Here is a 17,991-nt window from a genome sequence, read left to right as displayed (position 1 = left end):
GTTCATTCAGCGCAACTTTAAAGGGCAGCTCGGCACCTGCTCATACAGTCTTAAAGGGGCAGGCACACACAACCTTTAGTGGGTAAACACGCACAGTTTTAAATGGAGCGATAGTATGCATCCACACGTGATGCACGCAGCCTTAAAGGGAAACTAGCATTAAAGGGACATATCCCAGTAATGTTCACGCAACGCAACCTTAAAGGGCACCTCTGCACCTGTGCACAGAGTCTTAAAGGGACAGATTGCAGTAATGTTTACGCAGCGCAACCTTAAAGGGCAGCTTGACACCTGCGCACAGAGCCTTAAAGGGACTGATCACAGTGAAGTTCATGCAGCGCAACCTTAAAGGTGCAGCTCAGCACCTGCGCACACAGTCTTAAAGGGGCAGGCACACACAACCTTTAGTGGGATAAAAACACACAGTTTTAAAGGGAGTGATAGTATGCACCCACACATGATGCATGCAGCCTTAAAGGGATACTCTGATGTGAGCTGTTCCTTTAAGGCTGGTAGCGTTGCATGCAGATGTATACTGTTATCGTTCCCTTTAAGACTGTGCCTGTGGTGTGACTTTACCCACTAAAGGATGTGTGTGCCTTTAAGACTGTGTGAGCAGGCAGTGAGCTGCCCTTTAAAGGGACACTGAACCCAAATTTGTTCTTTCATGATTCAGATAGAGCATGCAATTTTAAGCCACTTTCTAATTTATTCCTATTATCAATTTTTCTTCGTTCTCTTGCTATCTTTATTTTAAAAAGAAGACATCTAAGCTTTTTTTTTATTCAGAACTATGGACAGCACTTTTTTATTGGTGGATGAGTTTATCCACCAATCAGCAAGAACAACCCAGGTTGATCACCAAAAATGGGCCGGCATCTAAACTTACTTTCTTGCATTTCAAATAAAGATACCAAGAGAATGAAAACAATTTGATAATAGGAGTAAATTAGAAAGTTGCTTAAAATGTCATGCTCTATCTGAATCACGAAAGAAAAAATTTGGGTACAGTGTCCCTTTAAGGCTGCGCTAGGTATGCATGGGGTAAGCTGATCCTTTAATGCTGTGCAAGTTGTCCTTTTAAAGACTGTGAGTGTGGTGTGTGTGCACGTGCCCATGTCCCTTTAAGACACAGCATCCCTTTAAGGCTGTGTGCATTGTGTGTGGATGCATACTATAGCTCTATTTAAAACTGTGCCTGTTTACCTACTAAAGGTTGTATGTGCCTTACCCTTTAAGACTGTGTGCACAGGTGCCGAGCTGCCCTTTAAGGTTGTGCTGCTGGAACATTACTGTGATCTGTCCCTTTAATACTGTGCACAGGTGTTGAGCTGCCCTTTAAGGTTGCGCTGCGTAAACATTACTGTGATCTGTCCCTTTAAGACTGTGTGAGCAGGTGCCGAGCTGCCCTTTAAGGTTGTGCTTCTGGAACATTACTGTGATCTGTCCCTTTAAGACTGTGTGCAGAGGTGCAGAGCTGCCCTTCAAGGTTTCGCTGTGTGAACATTACTGGGTTGAGGGATCTGTCCCTTTAACGCTAGCTTCCCTTTAAGGCTGTGTGCATCACGTGTGGATGCATACTATCGCTCCATTTAAAACTGTGCGCGTTTACCCACTAAAGGTTGTGTGTGTCTGCCCCTTTAAGACTGTGTGAGCAGGTGCCGAGCTGCCCTTTAAAGATGCGCTGTATGCAGATCACTGCGATCTGTCCCTTTAAGACGGTGTGCGTGTGGTGCTAGTTCACCCTTTCAAGGCTGTGTGGTTTTTTGTTTGTCCTTTTAAGACTGTGTGAGCATTTTTTTCTCAGCAGCTTGTACAGTGGGTACTGACAGGACTGCTTTAAAGAGACACTGAACACAAATGTTTTCTTTCATGATTCAGATAGAGCATGCAATTTTAAGCAACTTTCTATTTTACTCCTATTATCAATTTTTCTTCATTCTCTTGCTATCTTTATTTTAAAACGAAGGCATCTAAGCTTTTTTTATTAGTTCAGTACTCTGGAAGCACTTTTTTATTGGTGGATGAATGTATCCACCAATCAGCAAGAACCCCATGTTGTTCCCCAAAAATGGGCCGGCATCTAAACTTACATTCTTCCATTTCAAATAAAGATACCAAGAGAATGAAGAAAATTTGATAATAGGAGTAAATTAGAAAGTTGCTTAAAATGTCATGCTCTATCTGAAGCACAAAAGAAAAAAATTGGGTTCAGTGTCCCTTTAAGTGTCTGTGTACAGTAAACAGTTACAAATGTATAAAAACCTGTAGGCTGAGGTTTTGATGCAATGTATCCATGTAGGTGAGCAGAGTTGGCTGGGGAAAGTCTATGGGGAGAACAGGGACTTTACACCCCAAAATATGGCTCCCCTTTTTGTTAGTGGAGACACAAACACTGTAATATTGTTGGTAGCCCTCATCTGAACCCCCATACCATTTTTTAAGTAAAATAATGCGATATGGCCGAGAAAATCATTTAGAACGCTAAAGTCGGATTCTACTAATGTACAGAGGAAGTTTAATTCACCCCACTAGTTATATTTCGTGATGCCACAACCAGATAGCTAACTGTCTCTACTACATTTCTTAACAGGACTACAAGTCCCACGATGCCTTGGCTTAGAAGGTCTCACTACGTCAGACCACGACGGTCGTAAACTACAAAATCTGTAGCTTTACGCATCGACAAGGAGAGTGCTCTCGTTGAACTACACCTACCAGATAGCATTGCGAATAACCCGGAAGTGAGTTGTTATTGCTACAGCTGTATAACACGAATTGCATAGAAGGGCTTCTACGAGAAATAATCATGAATGTGGTTCTTGCTGTTAAGCAGTATGTGTCTAAGATGATAGAGGACAGTGGACCCGGTATGAAGGTTTTGTTGATGGACAAGGAGACGGTAAGATAGTCCGTTAAAGCTGCTCCTTATTGGATTAGCTAGTGCCATTAATGATAGTATTGCAGTTTTTACAGTGTAAAAAAAACTCCTGTTTTTTCATCCTCTTAGTGATGACTTACTGGTACTTTTTATTGTCTTCAATTTTCTTAATTTAATGGTATTTTTCATCAAAGTGAATGCTGACACCTCCAGATATGTCTGCTTTTTATTGTGAAGCTAAACATTTTGAGGATTTACCTCATTGGAGGGGACACAATCCCCCCCCCCCCCCCCCCACAAAAAAAATCCCCAACAAACTATAACCTGTTTGTTATTGGAATAATTTCCTCCAAACCATAGCTTGCTTACAGGGGTAGTAGCTTGTTTCCACATTTCTGTATGGGAACAACATAATTTATGTAAGAACTTACCTGATAAATTCATTTCTTTCATATTAACAAGAGTCCATGAGCTAGTGACGTATGGGATATACATTCCTACCAGGAGGGGCAAAGTTTCCCAAACCTTAAAATGCCTATAAATACACCCCTCACCACACCCACAAATCAGTTTAACGAATAGCCAAGAAGTGGGGTGATAAGAAAAAAAGTGCGAAGCATATAAAATAAGGAATTGGAATAATTGTGCTTTATACAAAAAAATCATAACCACCACAAAAAAGGGTGGGCCTCATGGACTCTTGTTAATATGAAAGAAATGAATTTATCAGGTAAGTTCTTACATAAATTATGTTTTCTTTCATGTAATTAACAAGAGTCCATGAGCTAGTGACGTATGGGATAATGACTACCCAAGATGTGGATCTTTCCACACAAGAGTCACTAGAGAGGGAGGGATAAAATAAAGACAGCCAATTCCTGCTGAAAATAATCCACACCCAAAATAAAGTTTAACAAAAAACATAAGCAGAAGATTCAAACTGAAACCGCTGCCTGAAGAACTTTTCTACCAAAAACTGCTTCAGAAGAAGAAAATACATCAAAAAGGTAGAATTTAGTAAAAGTATGCAAAGAGGACCAAGTTGCTGCTTTGCAGATCTGGTCAACCGAAGCTTCATTCCTAAACGCCCAGGAAGTAGAAACTGACCTAGTAGAATGAGCTGTAATTCTTTGAGGCGGAATTTTACCCGACTCAACATAGGCAAGATGAATTAAAGATTTCAACCAAGATGCCAAAGAAATGGCAGAAGCTTTCTGGCCTTTCCTAGAACCGGAAAAGATAACAAATAGACTAGAAGTCTTACGGAAAGATTTCGTAGCTTCAACATAATATTTCAAAGCTCTAACAACATCCAAAGAATGCAATGATTTCTCCTTAGAATTCTTAGGATTAGGACATAATGAAGGAACCACAATTTCTCTACTAATGTTGTTGGAATTCACAACTTTAGGTAAAAATTCAAAAGAAGTTCGCAACACCGCCTTATCCTGATGAAAAATCAGAAAAGGAGACTCACACGAAAGAGCAGATAATTCAGAAACTCTTCTAGCAGAAGAGATGGCCAAAAGGAACAAAACTTTCCAAGAAAGTAATTTAATGTCCAATGAACGCATAGGTTCAAACGGAGGAGCTTGAAGAGCTCCCAAAACCAAATTCAAACTCCATGGAGGAGAAATTGACTTAATGACAGGTTTTATACGAACCAAAGCTTGTACAAAACAATGAATATCAGGAAGAATAGCAATCTTTCTGTGAAAAAGAACAGAAAGAGCGGAGATTTGTCCTTTCAAAGAACTCGCGGACAAACCCTTATCTAAACCATCCTGAAGAAACTGTAAAATTCTCGGTATTCTAAAAGAATGCCAAGAAAAATGATGAGAAAGACACCAAGAAATATAAGTCTTCCAGACTCTATAATATATCTCTCGAGATACAGATTTACGAGCCTGTAACATAGTATTAATCACGGAGTCAGAGAAACCTCTATGACCAAGAATCAAGCGTTCAATCTCCATACCTTTAAATTTAAGGATTTCAGATCCGGATGGAAAAAAGGACCTTGAGACAGAAGGTCTGGTCTTAACGGAAGAGTCCATGGTTGGCAAGATGCCATCCGGACAAGATCCGCATACCAAAACCTGTGAGGCCATGCCGGAGCTATTAGCAGAACAAACGAGCATTCCCTCAGAATCTTGGAGATTACTCTTGGAAGAAGAACTAGAGGCGGAAAGATATAGGCAGGATGATACTTCCAAGGAAGTGATAATGCATCCACTGCCTCCGCCTGAGGATCCCGGGATCTGGACAGATACCTGGGAAGTTTCTTGTTTAGATGAGAGGCCATCAGATCTATCTCTGGGAGCCCCCACATTTGAACAATCTGAAGAAATACCTCTGGGTGAAGAGACCATTCGCCCGGATGCAACGTTTGGCGACTGAGATAATCCGCTTCCCAATTGTCTACACCTGGGATATGAACCGCAGAGATTAGACAGGAGCTGGATTCCGCCCAAACCAAAATTCGAGATACTTCTTTCATAGCCAGAGGACTGTGAGTCCCTCCTTGATGATTGATGTATGCCACAGTTGTGACATTGTCTGTCTGAAAACAAATGAACGATTCTCTCTTCAGAAGAGGCCAAAACTGAAGAGCTCTGAAAACTGCACGGAGTTCCAAGATATTGATCGGTAATCTCACCTCCTGAGATTCCCAAACTCCTTGTGCCGTCAGAGATCCCCACACAGCTCCCCAACCTGTGAGACTTGCATCTGTTGAAATTACAGTCCAGGTCGGAAGAACAAAAGAAGCCCCCTGAATTAAACGATGGTGATCTGTCCACCACGTTAGAGAGTGCCGAACAATCGGTTTTAAAGATATTAATTGATATATCTTCGTGTAATCCCTGCACCATTGGTTCAGCATACAGAGCTGAAGAGGTCGCATGTGAAAACGAGCAAAGGGGATCGCGTCCGATGCAGCAGTCATAAGACCTAGAATTTCCATGCATAAGGCTACCGAAGGGAATGATTGAGACTGAAGGTTTCGACAGGCTGTAATCAATTTTAGACGTCTCTTGTCTGTTAAAGACAAAGTCATGGACACTGAATCTATCTGGAAACCCAGAAAGGTTACCCTTGTTTGAGGAATCAAAGAACTTTTTGGTAAATTGATCCTCCAACCATGATCTTGAAGAAACAACACAAGTCGATTCGTATGAGACTCTGCTAAATGTAAAGACGGAGCAAGTACCAAGATATCGTCCAAATAAGGAAATACCACAATACCCTGTTCTCTGATTACAGACAGAAGGGCACCGAGAATCTTTGTGAAAATTCTTGGAGCTGTAGCAAGGCCAAACGGTAGAGCCACAAATTGGTAATGCTTGTCTAGAAAAGAGAATCTCAGGAACTGATAATGATCTGGATGAATCGGAATATGCAGATATGCATCCTGTAAATCTATTGTGGACATATAATTCCCTTGCTGAACAAAAGGCAATATAGTCCTTACAGTTACCATCTTGAACGTTGGTATCCTTACATAACGATTCAATAATTTTAGATCCAGAACTGGTCTGAAGGAATTCTCCTTCTTTGGTACAATGAAGAGATTTGAATAAAACCCCATCCCCTGTTCCGGAACTGGAACTGGCATAATTACTCCAGCCAACTCTAGATCTGAAACACAATTCAGAAATGCTTGAGCTTTCACTGGATTTACTGGGACATGGGAAAAAAAAAAAAAAAATCTCTTTGCAGGAGGTCTCATCTTGAAACCAATTCTGTACCCTTCTGAAACAATGTTCTGAATCCAAAGATTGTGAACAGAACTGATCCAAATTTCTTTGAAAAAACGTAACCTGCCCCCTACCAGCTGAACTGGAATGAGGGCCGTACCTTCATGTGAACTTAGAAGCAGGCTTTGCCTTTCTAGCAGGCTTGGATTTATTCCAGACTGGAGATGGTTTCCAAACTGAAACTGCTCCTGAGGACGAAGGATCAGGCTTTTGTTCTTTGTTGAAACGAAAGGAACGAAAACGATTGTTAGCCCTGTTTTTACCTTTAGACTTTTTATCCTGTGGTAAAAAAGTTCCTTTCCCACCAGTAACAGTTGAAATAATAGAATCCAACTGAGAACCAAATAATTTGTTTCCCTGGAAAGAAATGGAAAGTAGAGTTGATTTAGAAGCCATATCAGCATTCCAAGTCTTAAGCCATAAAGCTCTTCTGGCTAAGATAGCCAGAGACATAAATCTAACATCAACTCTAATAATATCAAAAATGGCATCACAGATGAAATTATTAGCATGCTGGAGAAGAATAATAATATCATGAGAATCACGATTTGTTACTTGTTGCGCTAGAGTTTCCAACCAAAAAGTTGAAGCTGCAGCAACATCAGCCAATGATATAGCAGGTCTAAGAAGATTACCTGAACATAGATAAGCTTTTCTTAGAAAAGATTCAATTTTTCTATCTAAAGGATCCTTAAACGAGGTACCATCTGATGTAGGAATGGTAGTACGTTTAGCAAGGGTAGAAATAGCCCCATCAACTTTAGGGATTTTGTCCCAAAATTCTAATCTGTCAGGCGGAACAGGATATAATTGCTTAAAACGTTTTAGAAGGAGTAAATGAATTACCCAATCTATCCCATTCCTTAGCAATTACTGCAGAAATAGCATTAGGAACAGGAAAGACTTCTGGAATAACCGCAGGAGCTTTAAAAACCTTATCCAAACGTATAGAATTAGTATCAAGAGGACTAGAATCCTCTATTTCTAAAGCAATTAGTACTTCTTTAAGTAAAGAGCGAATAAATTCCATCTTAAATAAATATGAAGATTTATCAGCATCAATCTCTGAGACAGAATCCTCTGAACCAGAAGAGTCCAAAGAATCAGAATGATGGTGTTCATTTAAAAATTCATCTGTAGAGAGAGAAGATTTAAAAGACTTTTTACGTTTACTAGAAGGAGAAATAACAGACAAAGCCTTCTTTATGGATTCAGAAACAAAATCTCTTATGTTATCAGGAACATTCTGCACCTTAGATGTTGAGGGAACTGCAACAGGCAATGGTACATCACTAAAGGAAATATTATCTGCATTAACAAGTTTGTCATGACATTTAATACAAACAACAGCTGGAGGAATAGCTACCAAAAGTTTACAGCAGATACACTTAGCTTTGGTAGATCCAGCAGGCAGAGGTTTTCCTGTAGTATCTTCTGGCTCAGATGCAACGTGAGACATCTTGCAATATGTAAGAGAAAAAACAACATATAAAGCAAAATAGATCAAATTCCTTATAAGACAGTTTCAGGAATGGGAAAAAAATGCCAAACATCAAGCTTCTAGCAACCAGAAGCAAATGAAAAATGAGACTGAAATAATGTGGAGACAAAAGCGACGCCCATATTTTTTGGCGCCAAATAAGACGCCCACATTATTTGGCGCCTAAATGCTTTTGGCGCCAAAAATGACGCCACATCCGGAACGCCGACATTTTTGGCGCAAAATAACGTCAAAAAAATGACGCAACTTCCGGCGACACGTATGACGCCGGAAACGAAAATGAATTTTTGCGCCAAAAAAGTCCGCGCCAAGAATGACGCAATAAAATGAAGCATTTTCAGCCCCCGCGAGCCTAACAGCCCACAGGGAAAAAAGTCAAATTTTTGAGGTAAGAAAAATATGATAATTAAAGCATAATCCCAAATATGAAACTGACTGTCTGGAAATAAGGAAAGTTGAACATTCTGAGTCAAGGCAAATAAATGTTTGAATACATATATTTAGAACTTTATAAATAAAGTGCCCAACCATAGCTTAGAGTGTCACAGAAAATAAGACTTACTTACCCCAGGACACTCATCTACATGTTTGTAGAAAGCCAAACCAGTACTGAAACGAGAATCAGTAGAGGAAATGGTAAATATAAGAGTATATCGTCGATCTGAAAAGGGAGGTAAGAGATGAATCTCTACGACCGATAACAGAGAACCTTATGAAATAGACCCCGTAGAAGGAGATCACTGCATTCAATAGGCAATACTCTCCTCACATCCCTCTGACATTCACTGCACGCTGAGAGGAAAACCGGGCTCCAACTTGCTGCGGAGCGCATATCAACGTAGAATCTAGCACAAACTTACTTCACCACCTCCCTTGGAGGCAAAGTTTGTAAAACTGATTTGTGGGTGTGGTGAGGGGTGTATTTATAGGCATTTTAAGGTTTGGGAAACTTTGCCCCTCCTGGTAGGAATGTATATCCCATACGTCACTAGCTCATGGACTCTTGTTAATTACATGAAAGAAATGGGTCATTGCAGGTAGAAGTTTTGATTGTCATCATGTCTTTAATTCCAAGCCATTTCTATTTTAAATTAAACCTATTTAACTGTGATTCTCCAGAATCCAATTTGTTAAAGATAATGCTTGAGATCACAGAGCACATGTATTGCATAACACATGTATTAAAAAAACTACATTAACATTTATGATTTTGTAATGTATTTATTTCCTTTAAAGGGAAACTAAACCCATTTTTTTATATCATGGCTCAGATAGAGCATTCAATTTTATGCCACGTTCTAATTTACTCCTATTGTCAACTCTTACTATCTTTTTTTTGAAAAGCAGGGATGTAAGAAATTGGAGCCAGCCCTTTTTTGGTTCAGCACCTGGGTAGTGCTTGCTGATTGGTGGCTAAATATAGCCACCAATCAGCAAGTGCTATCCAGGGTGCAAAAACCAAAAATAGGCCAACTCCTTAGCTTACATTCTTGCATTTTCAAATAAAGAAAGTAAGAGAACGAAGAAAAATTTATAATAGGAGTAAATTAGAAAGTTGCTTAAAATTGCATGTTCTATCTGAATCATGAACGAAAAAATTTGTGTTTAGTATCCCTTTAAGATTAATTCCAGTTCTTCATAAATTACAGAATTTTCTTTATAACTAAGAACTCTATATTTGCTAGGTGACCGTGAGCTTAACCCTTTCACTACTGGGAAGTTCAGAGAAAAACTTGTAGATTTTTTAAAAATGTACTTACTTCTGAAAGATATATATATATATATATATATATATATATATATATATATATATATATATATATATATATAAATTTTTTTTTTTTTTTTAAAGTAGACAACCCACAATATTGATCTAGGCCCATTTTGGTATATTTGATTGCTATCATTTGGCCGCCAAATATGATCATTCAAAACAAATCTTTAACTTTTTCACAAACTTTGGGCTTCTCACTGAAATTGTTTACACACAACTACTGCAGTCATAAGACAAATGGTTGTAAAAGCTTCACTGGGTGTCCCCTTTGTTCAGAAACGGCAGACATGAATGGCTTTGTCATTATTTTTTGGCAAATAGAAGGCACCACACATTTGAAATTCCTGGTAGTGAAGGGGTTTATCAGTTAGCTTGTAAGGTTAAAGGGACACTGAACCCACATTTTTTTTCTTTTGTGGTTCAGATAGAGCATGAAATTTTAAGCAAATTTCTAATTTACTCCTATTATCAATTTTTTTTTTATTCGAAATGCAAGAATGTAAGTTTAGATGCCGGCCCATTTTTGGTGAACAACCTGGGTTGTTCTTGCTGATTGGTGGATAAATTGATCCACCAATAAAAAACGGCTGTCCAGATTTCTGACCAAAAAGATTAGATGCATTCTTTTTAAAAAAAACATAGCAAGAGAACGAAGAAAAATTGATAATAGGGGTAAATTAGAAAGTTGCCTACATTTGCATGCTCTATCTGAATCACGAAAGGATACTTTTATGGAGTAGTTATTCTTTAATTTTTTATTTATAAGTGTCCCTTTAATATTTGTTGAAGTGTAGAGATTACTCTCCTAAATGCCACCTCCCACCCCCTGATCCCTCCCAAACAGCTCTCTCCCCCCCCCCCACCAATTTAGCTACAGTCCCCTCTCCGAGCGATTACTCTTTTTTTTCTGTAGTGTAGGGTCCCCCTCTCCCCAACTTTTCTGTAGTGTAGTAAACCACACTCTTCCCTTTCCCCTCCTCTGCTGAGCTGATTCACATATTTCCCTCATTCTCTCCCACCTGGCACCAACAGATTATCGCTACAGAGAGTGACAATGTCTGTTTGATTTTCAATCTGGCTTCATATGGTAAGGGAGCATGACCAGCTCTTCTGCCCCTGGTTGCGGCTCCTGCTGTGTAAGCTGACAGCCGGGACCGCAACAGGTAGGTACTTTGTCAACACAATACGCTGGGCTAAGTACTGTGTGACCTAGTACCTATCTCCAAATGGTGCAAGTGGTTAAAGGGCTATTATAGTTGAAAGAAAATGATGTGTTAGTTTGTTTAGAGCATGTAATTTTAAGACTACTGACCCAGCACCTCTATCTAGAAGTACTACTCGGGACACATAGAGCACTGCAGGTCCTGAGTGGAAACTGATGCTGATCCAATCAGCAGCAATAGTTGCACTATTAATAAGCACTATCAGTTGGGCACTTCCTTATTGGCAGATAGGCCCATCCTACTATTGCTCAGTGATCATCAGTAAGACATACCTATAAGTTAATAAGCTTAAGCAGGAGGTGCACTACTATCGCGGTTATATTTGATTTTAAAAATCTTTTACATCATTATAAATGTGCCACACAAAAAAAAAGAGGTACAAAAAGTGATAGCCTTGTGCATAATATACATGTTGCTGGGCTGGAAGTTCTCACTAGTTCTGTAGTAAGTAATTGCAGATGGGTAAATTTCCCCCTATATTTTATTTTCTTTTTTCAGCTGTCTAGTACACATTAGTTACATTTTCCACCCGAATATGCGTTTATTAAAAAACAAGTATACTTTTATGGAGTAGTTATTCTTTAATTTTTTATTTATTCGTATAGCACCTCAAAATTCTGTTCCATAGATGGTCCTATTCCAAAGAGCTTACAGTTGATAGGTTGAGGGTGCAGAGACATAAGCTTTGGGGTAGTTGCAGCAGTGAGTCAAGGCAGTTTAAGATTTATTTTAGTAAGGATGAAAATCAGAGGAGAGAGGGTTAGCCTCTCTGAATAGATGGGGTTTTAAAGAGCGCCTGAAACTATACAAGGTTGAAGACGCACTGATAGAGCTGGGTAGATCGTTCCAGAGGACACAAGCAGAAAATAAGAAGCCGAGATATTAAGAAAGGTCAGAGGTTGACCAAAGAGGGCCATTCAGGGAGTATTTGGTGATGAATGAGGCTGTTAAGTGCTTTATAGGTTAGGGCTAATATTTTGCATTGTATTCTAAAGAAAGGGAGCAAGTGTAGAGAATGTCAGATCGGGGCAGCTGAAAAATTAACGATATATTGGAGGGGGGATAGGCAGAATTTGGGAAGACCATTTAGGAGTAGGTTGCAGTATTCAATACGTGACAAAATGAGGGCATGAATTAGTATTTATGTGCTTCTTAGGTAAGGAAAGGGCGAATACTAGAAACGTTGCTTAGATGTGCACGGCAGGATTTGCTTAGCACTTGTATATGTGGAATGAATGGGAAAATCAGTTGTAATGTATCTAGAAGTCCATTAGCAAATAAACACATTACACACATACAAAATTATTATTTTTTTCTTACTACGTACAGTGGTGTTATGTTGACAACAATATTTGAAACATTTCTCATTTTGAAGGAACTAGAAAAACAGAGTTTCTTTTGTTTTTTCGTGTCCTGTAGACGAGCGTGGTCAGCATGGTGTATACGCAGTCTGAGATCCTACAGAAGGAGGTGTATTTGTTTGAACGCATAGATTCAGGCAACAGAGAGAACATGAAGCACTTAAAAGCCATATGTTTTCTTCGGCCAACTAAGGTAATTGTGTATTGACAGCTTCTTATCTGTTCCGTGTGGGGGGAAAAATTATCCAAAGTTTCCATTCAAAATCCGAGTATGTCACTAAATTTTAAAGTTTATTTACAAAAAATCCTTACTTGAGTTGCTTACTTTTTCTTATTCTAAAGGTATAGTAAAGTCAAAATTAAACGTTTGTGATTCAGATGGAGCATGTAATATTCAGCAACTTTCCAATGGTCTTCAATTTTCAAAATGTCTTTGTTCTCTTTGTTCTCTTGGTATCCTGTGTTGAAGAGTACACCTAGGTAGGCTAATAGGAGCTCAGGAATGTGCATTTGTCTTTAGCACTGTGTGGCAACAATGTACTGTATACAATGTTGCATAAAATTGCTGCCAAACAGTGTCAAAGGGATAGTGTACTCTAAAATTGTTTTTCCCTTGTGTTTAAAATGTATGAGGAAATTGCTTCTTTAGGTTTTATTTTTCTATATGAAATAGCTGATTTACTTCTTTGCAACCACAACCCAATAAAATGGGTTGAACTTGCAGGCAAATCAGATCTCCTCCTTTATTTTATCATTTTCTGTATACACATATGCTTCTTTATATTATCTGTTTTTAGACCAAATTCCAATACTTGGAAAAATTACATGTTATTACTTTTCTCTCCTACCTCTCACTGGGAGTTTAATTTTTTCTGCTGGCTATTTTTACACAACTTTTCTATAGCTTATACTTAATATAGGTAGGAATAACACAGGCAAAATCGGCTAATTAAAATTCTGAAATAAAGGTAAATTTGTAAACAATGTAATACACTCCAGCAGGTAAAATGGATAATTGGGAACAAATTAATGAGGAGAGAATTTTAGGGTACGCTGTCTGCTTAATGGCGTGCACATTCCTGAACCACTATCAATCTACTTAGATTTACTTTTAAACACAGGATACCAAGAGAACAAAGCACATTTTCTAATAGATGTAAATTGAGATTTTGTTTAAATTTACATACTATATCTGAATCATGAAAATTTATATTTTTAATTTACTGTCCCATTAATAAAAAAAATAAAATAAAAAAAAAAAAAAAAAAAGGAAAATAAATGCAATGTTAATCTTTGTTTCATCTATCTAGAGCCAAATGTAAGTATGTTTGTGTGTTTTATTTATTTTGCTTCCTCTTTAAAAGGAAAATGTAGAATACCTAATCAAGGAGCTGCGAAGACCTAAGTACAGCGTTTATTTTCTCTGTGAGTATTGACTTAGTGATTACTTGAAATTTATTTGAAGGGTTGTTAGCACTTTGATATTGTAATATAAAATATTTAACTATATGTGTACAGTATTTATTTTGTCCTTTTCCTGAAATTTCATTATTAAAGGGACATTTAAACACAATTTGTAAACTACATCATTATGAACCTTTTATATATAAGAATAATTTTCCAATTAAAACTGCAGCTTTGTTTTTGTATTGGTAGTATATTATGTATGTATGTATGTATGTATGTATATATCCCTGTCCCCCAGAACAAAAGAACCCATGCTAACCAATTGCAAACTCTGTTTGCACATGTGCAGACTGGGATAGACTGCTCTCTTGTATTTCCTTAAAGGGACAGTCATCACCAAATATATTATAATTTAAAAAGATAGAGAACACCTTTTACTACCCATTCCTCAGCTTTGCACAACCAACATTGTTATATTAATATACTTTATAACATTTAAACCTCTTAATTTCTGCCTGTTTCTAAGCCACTTGTATTACATTCATTATTTTTTTTTTTTTTTTTTAAATAAAGTTTTTTATTGAGGTGTTCAAAACATACATCAAGTGGTCAGGCTTTAACAATCCAAAGACACAAAGTTTTCAGTACAGACTAAGAGGTTACTGTTCCATTAACAGCTAAATTAACAGCAAAGATATCATATTGGTATACATACAAAGAGGAGGATACAGGCATCCACAAAGTGCTGTGAAGAGATTTATTTTACTTTAGATATGATGAGAATAAGTCAAGGATAATGCTAAGTCTGTATAGTAAGGACCTCATTTTCTGTGTTATAAATTAGATTATGGTAACTATTGCTCAGGGATTGTATAAACTAGATAAAAAACAACATATGGAAATTTAAAAGTAAAAGTAACTCGAAACGATGATTTTAGCCTAATGGATTATATAGTTGCAGGGAATCATTAAAAGGAATAAATGATGAGCATTGCTAGTGAGAAGGTAAATAGGATAAGGGGATACAGCGGGCAAGAGCCGCTCAAAAAAGGGTAGGGGTGGGGGGGGGGGTTTTTGAGAGTACAATCCGGTCAGACAAGAGTATATAGATAAGTGTGGAGGATGTAGCTAGGAGTGGGTACTGGAGGAACAGATTTGAATAAGAATTGGGTAATACTAACCTAGAATTCTATGGCTAGGGCCGCTCTTACGTAAGTGTGAGGCAAAGTGTAAATGAATAGGAACATTTTCAGTTATATATAGTGTTGCGTATACCTAAGAACAGTTATACTTACGAACAATTATGGGAAGCTAGAGGCATTACCGATTATCAGCTGAAATATCATATCCAGGAACAATAGTGGAGATTATACAATAGGGTAAACCTTGCATTTCTATAGTATATATTCTTACATGTAACCAATTTATATCCCATAGGTTAATCACATAAGTTGCAGTGTCATGTTCTGCTACTAGCTAATTGCACTGGACAGCATAACAGCCATGTAAACACTTCCCTTCTAACATACGCAGGTATTCAATAAATATAAATATGAAGCCTTGGTGTTAGACTCTTTTAACCTGTGTGTCCCGCATAGTACCTAGGCCACTCTTAGACCCACCCACTTCTAGATTGGCAAGGGTTGAGCGGGTTGGATGCTTGTCTTAGTCACGCTTGGACCTTAGTGTATGAAACATAGGGGGAAGGACTAAATATAAGAGAAAAAAAGAACATCTGTAGATTTGGTGGCATTAACATGTGGATATATGATAAGAACCACACTTGTTTAGGCTTAGATTTAGAGTTGGGCGGTAGCCGTCAAAACCAGCGTTAGAGGGTCCTAACGCTGGTTTTTACCGCCCTCTGGTATTTGGAGCCAGTCATTAAAGGGTCTAATGCTCACTTTCCAGCCGCGACTTTTCCATACCGCAGATCCCCTTACGTCAATTGCGTATCCTATCTTTTCAATGGGATCTTTCTAACGCCGGTATTTAGAGTCGTGTCTGAAGTGAGCGTTAGAAATCTAACGACAAAACTCCAGCCGCAGAAAAAAGTCAGTAGTTAAGAGCTTTCTGGGCTAACGCCGGTTTATAAAGCTCTTAACTACTGTGCTCTAAAGTACACTAACACCCATAAACTACCTATGTACCCCTAAACCGAGGTCCCCCCACATCGCCGCCACTCTATTAAAATTTTTTAACCCCTAATCTGCCGACCGCACGCCGCTGCCACCTACGTTATCCCTATGAACCCCTAATCTGCTGCCCCTAACACAGCCGACCCCTATATTATATTTATTAACCCCTAATCTGCCCCCTCACCTCCACCTACCTACACTTATTAACCCCTAATCTGCCGAGCGGACCGCACCGATACTATAATAAAGTTATTAACCCCTAATCCGCCTCATTCCTGCCTCAATAACCCTATAATAAATAGTATTAACCCCCTAATCTGCCCTCCCTAACTTCAAGTATTAACCCCTAATCTGCCGATCGGAGCTCACCGCTACTCTAATAAATTTTTTAACCCCTAAAGCTAATTCTAACCCTAACCCTAACACCCCCCTAAGTTAAATATAATTTTATTCTAACGAAATAAATTAACTCTTATTAAATAAATTATTCCTATTTAAAGCTAAATACTTACCTGTAAAATAAACCCTAATATAGCTACAATATAAATTATAATTATATTGTAGCTATTTTAGGATTTATATTATTTTACAGGCAACTTTGTATTTATTTTAACCAGGTACAATAGCTATTAAATAGTTAATAACTATTTAATAGTTACCTAGTTAAAATAATTACAAAATTACCTGTAAAATAAATCCTAACCTAACACTACACTATCAATAAATAAATTAAATACAATTCCTACAAATAAATACAATTAAATAAACTAACTAAAGTACAAAAAATAAAAAAATATTTACAAACATTAGAAAAAAATTACAACAATTTTAAACTAATTACACCTACTCTAAGCCCCCTAATAAAATAACAAAGACCCCCAAAATAAAAAAATGCCCTACCCTATTCTAAATTACAAAAGTTCAAAGCTCTTTTACCTTACCAGCCCTTAAAAGGGCCCTTTGCGGGGCATGCCCCAAAGAATTCAGCTCTTTTGCCTGTAAAAAAAAACATACAATACCACCCCCCCAACATTACAACCCACCACCCACATACCCCTAATCTAACCCAAACCCCCCTTAAATAAACCTAACACTAAGCCCCTGAAGATCTTCCTACCTTGTCTTCACCATGCCAGGTATCACCGATCGTTCCAGGCTCCGAAATCTTCATCCAAGCCCAAGCGGGGGCTAGACATCCATCATCTGGCTGAAGTCTTCTATCAAGCGACGGCTGAAGAAGTCCCGAAGAGGCTCCAAAGTCTTCATCCTATCCGGGAAGAAGAGTAGATCCGGACTGGCAACCATCTTCTTCCAAGCGGCATCTTCTATCTTCATCCGATGAGGACCGGCTCCATCTTGAAGACCTCCACCGCGGACCCATCTTCTTCTTCCGATGACTTCCCGATGAATGACGGTTCCTTTAAGGGACGTCATCCAAGATGGCGTCCCTCGAATTCCGATTGGCTGATAGGATTCTATCAGCCAATCGGAATTAAGGTAGGAAAATTCTGATTGGCTGATGGAATCAGCCAATCAGAATCAAGTTCAATCCGATTGGCTGATTCGATCAGCCAATCAGATTGAGCTCGCATTCTATTGGCTGTTTGTAACTTAGTTCTTTTTTATTTTTTGTACTTTAGTTAGTTTATTTAATTGTATTTATTTGTAGGAATTGTATTTAATTTATTTATTGATAGTGTAGTGTTAGGTTTAATTGTAGATAATTGTAGGTAGTTTATTTAATTAATAGTGTAGTGTTAGGTTTAATTGTAACTTAGGTTAGGATTTATTTTATAGGTAATTTTGTAATTATTTTAACTAGGTAACTATTAAATAGTTATTAACTATTTAATAGCTATTGTACCTGGTTAAAATAAATGCAAAGTTGCCTGTAAAATAAATATTAATCCTAAAATAGCTACAATATAATTATAATTTATATTGTAGC

At 38.0% G+C, this 17,991-nt stretch overlaps 1 protein-coding gene across 1 annotated transcript in view; it reads left to right on the top strand.

Annotated features, from left to right (window-relative positions):
• VPS45 (vacuolar protein sorting 45 homolog) overlaps positions 1-17,991 on the top strand; it is a 210,755-nt gene that overhangs the window by 10,134 nt on the left and 182,630 nt on the right. Inside the window, exons 2-4 of the mRNA XM_053705388.1 lie at positions 2,594-2,902; positions 12,557-12,691; positions 13,863-13,923. Of these exons, the coding sequence (XP_053561363.1) occupies positions 2,810-2,902; positions 12,557-12,691; positions 13,863-13,923 (289 nt within the window). The 5' untranslated portion in view covers positions 2,594-2,809. The remainder of the gene's footprint in view (positions 1-2,593; positions 2,903-12,556; positions 12,692-13,862; positions 13,924-17,991) is intronic.

The sequence above is a fragment of the Bombina bombina genome, chromosome 1 (genome assembly GCF_027579735.1).
Source record: "Bombina bombina isolate aBomBom1 chromosome 1, aBomBom1.pri, whole genome shotgun sequence".
NCBI lineage: Eukaryota > Metazoa > Chordata > Amphibia > Anura > Bombinatoridae > Bombina > Bombina bombina.
The sequence above is the reverse complement of the archived record's forward strand: the minus strand, read 5'-3'. Positions and strand labels throughout refer to the sequence as shown.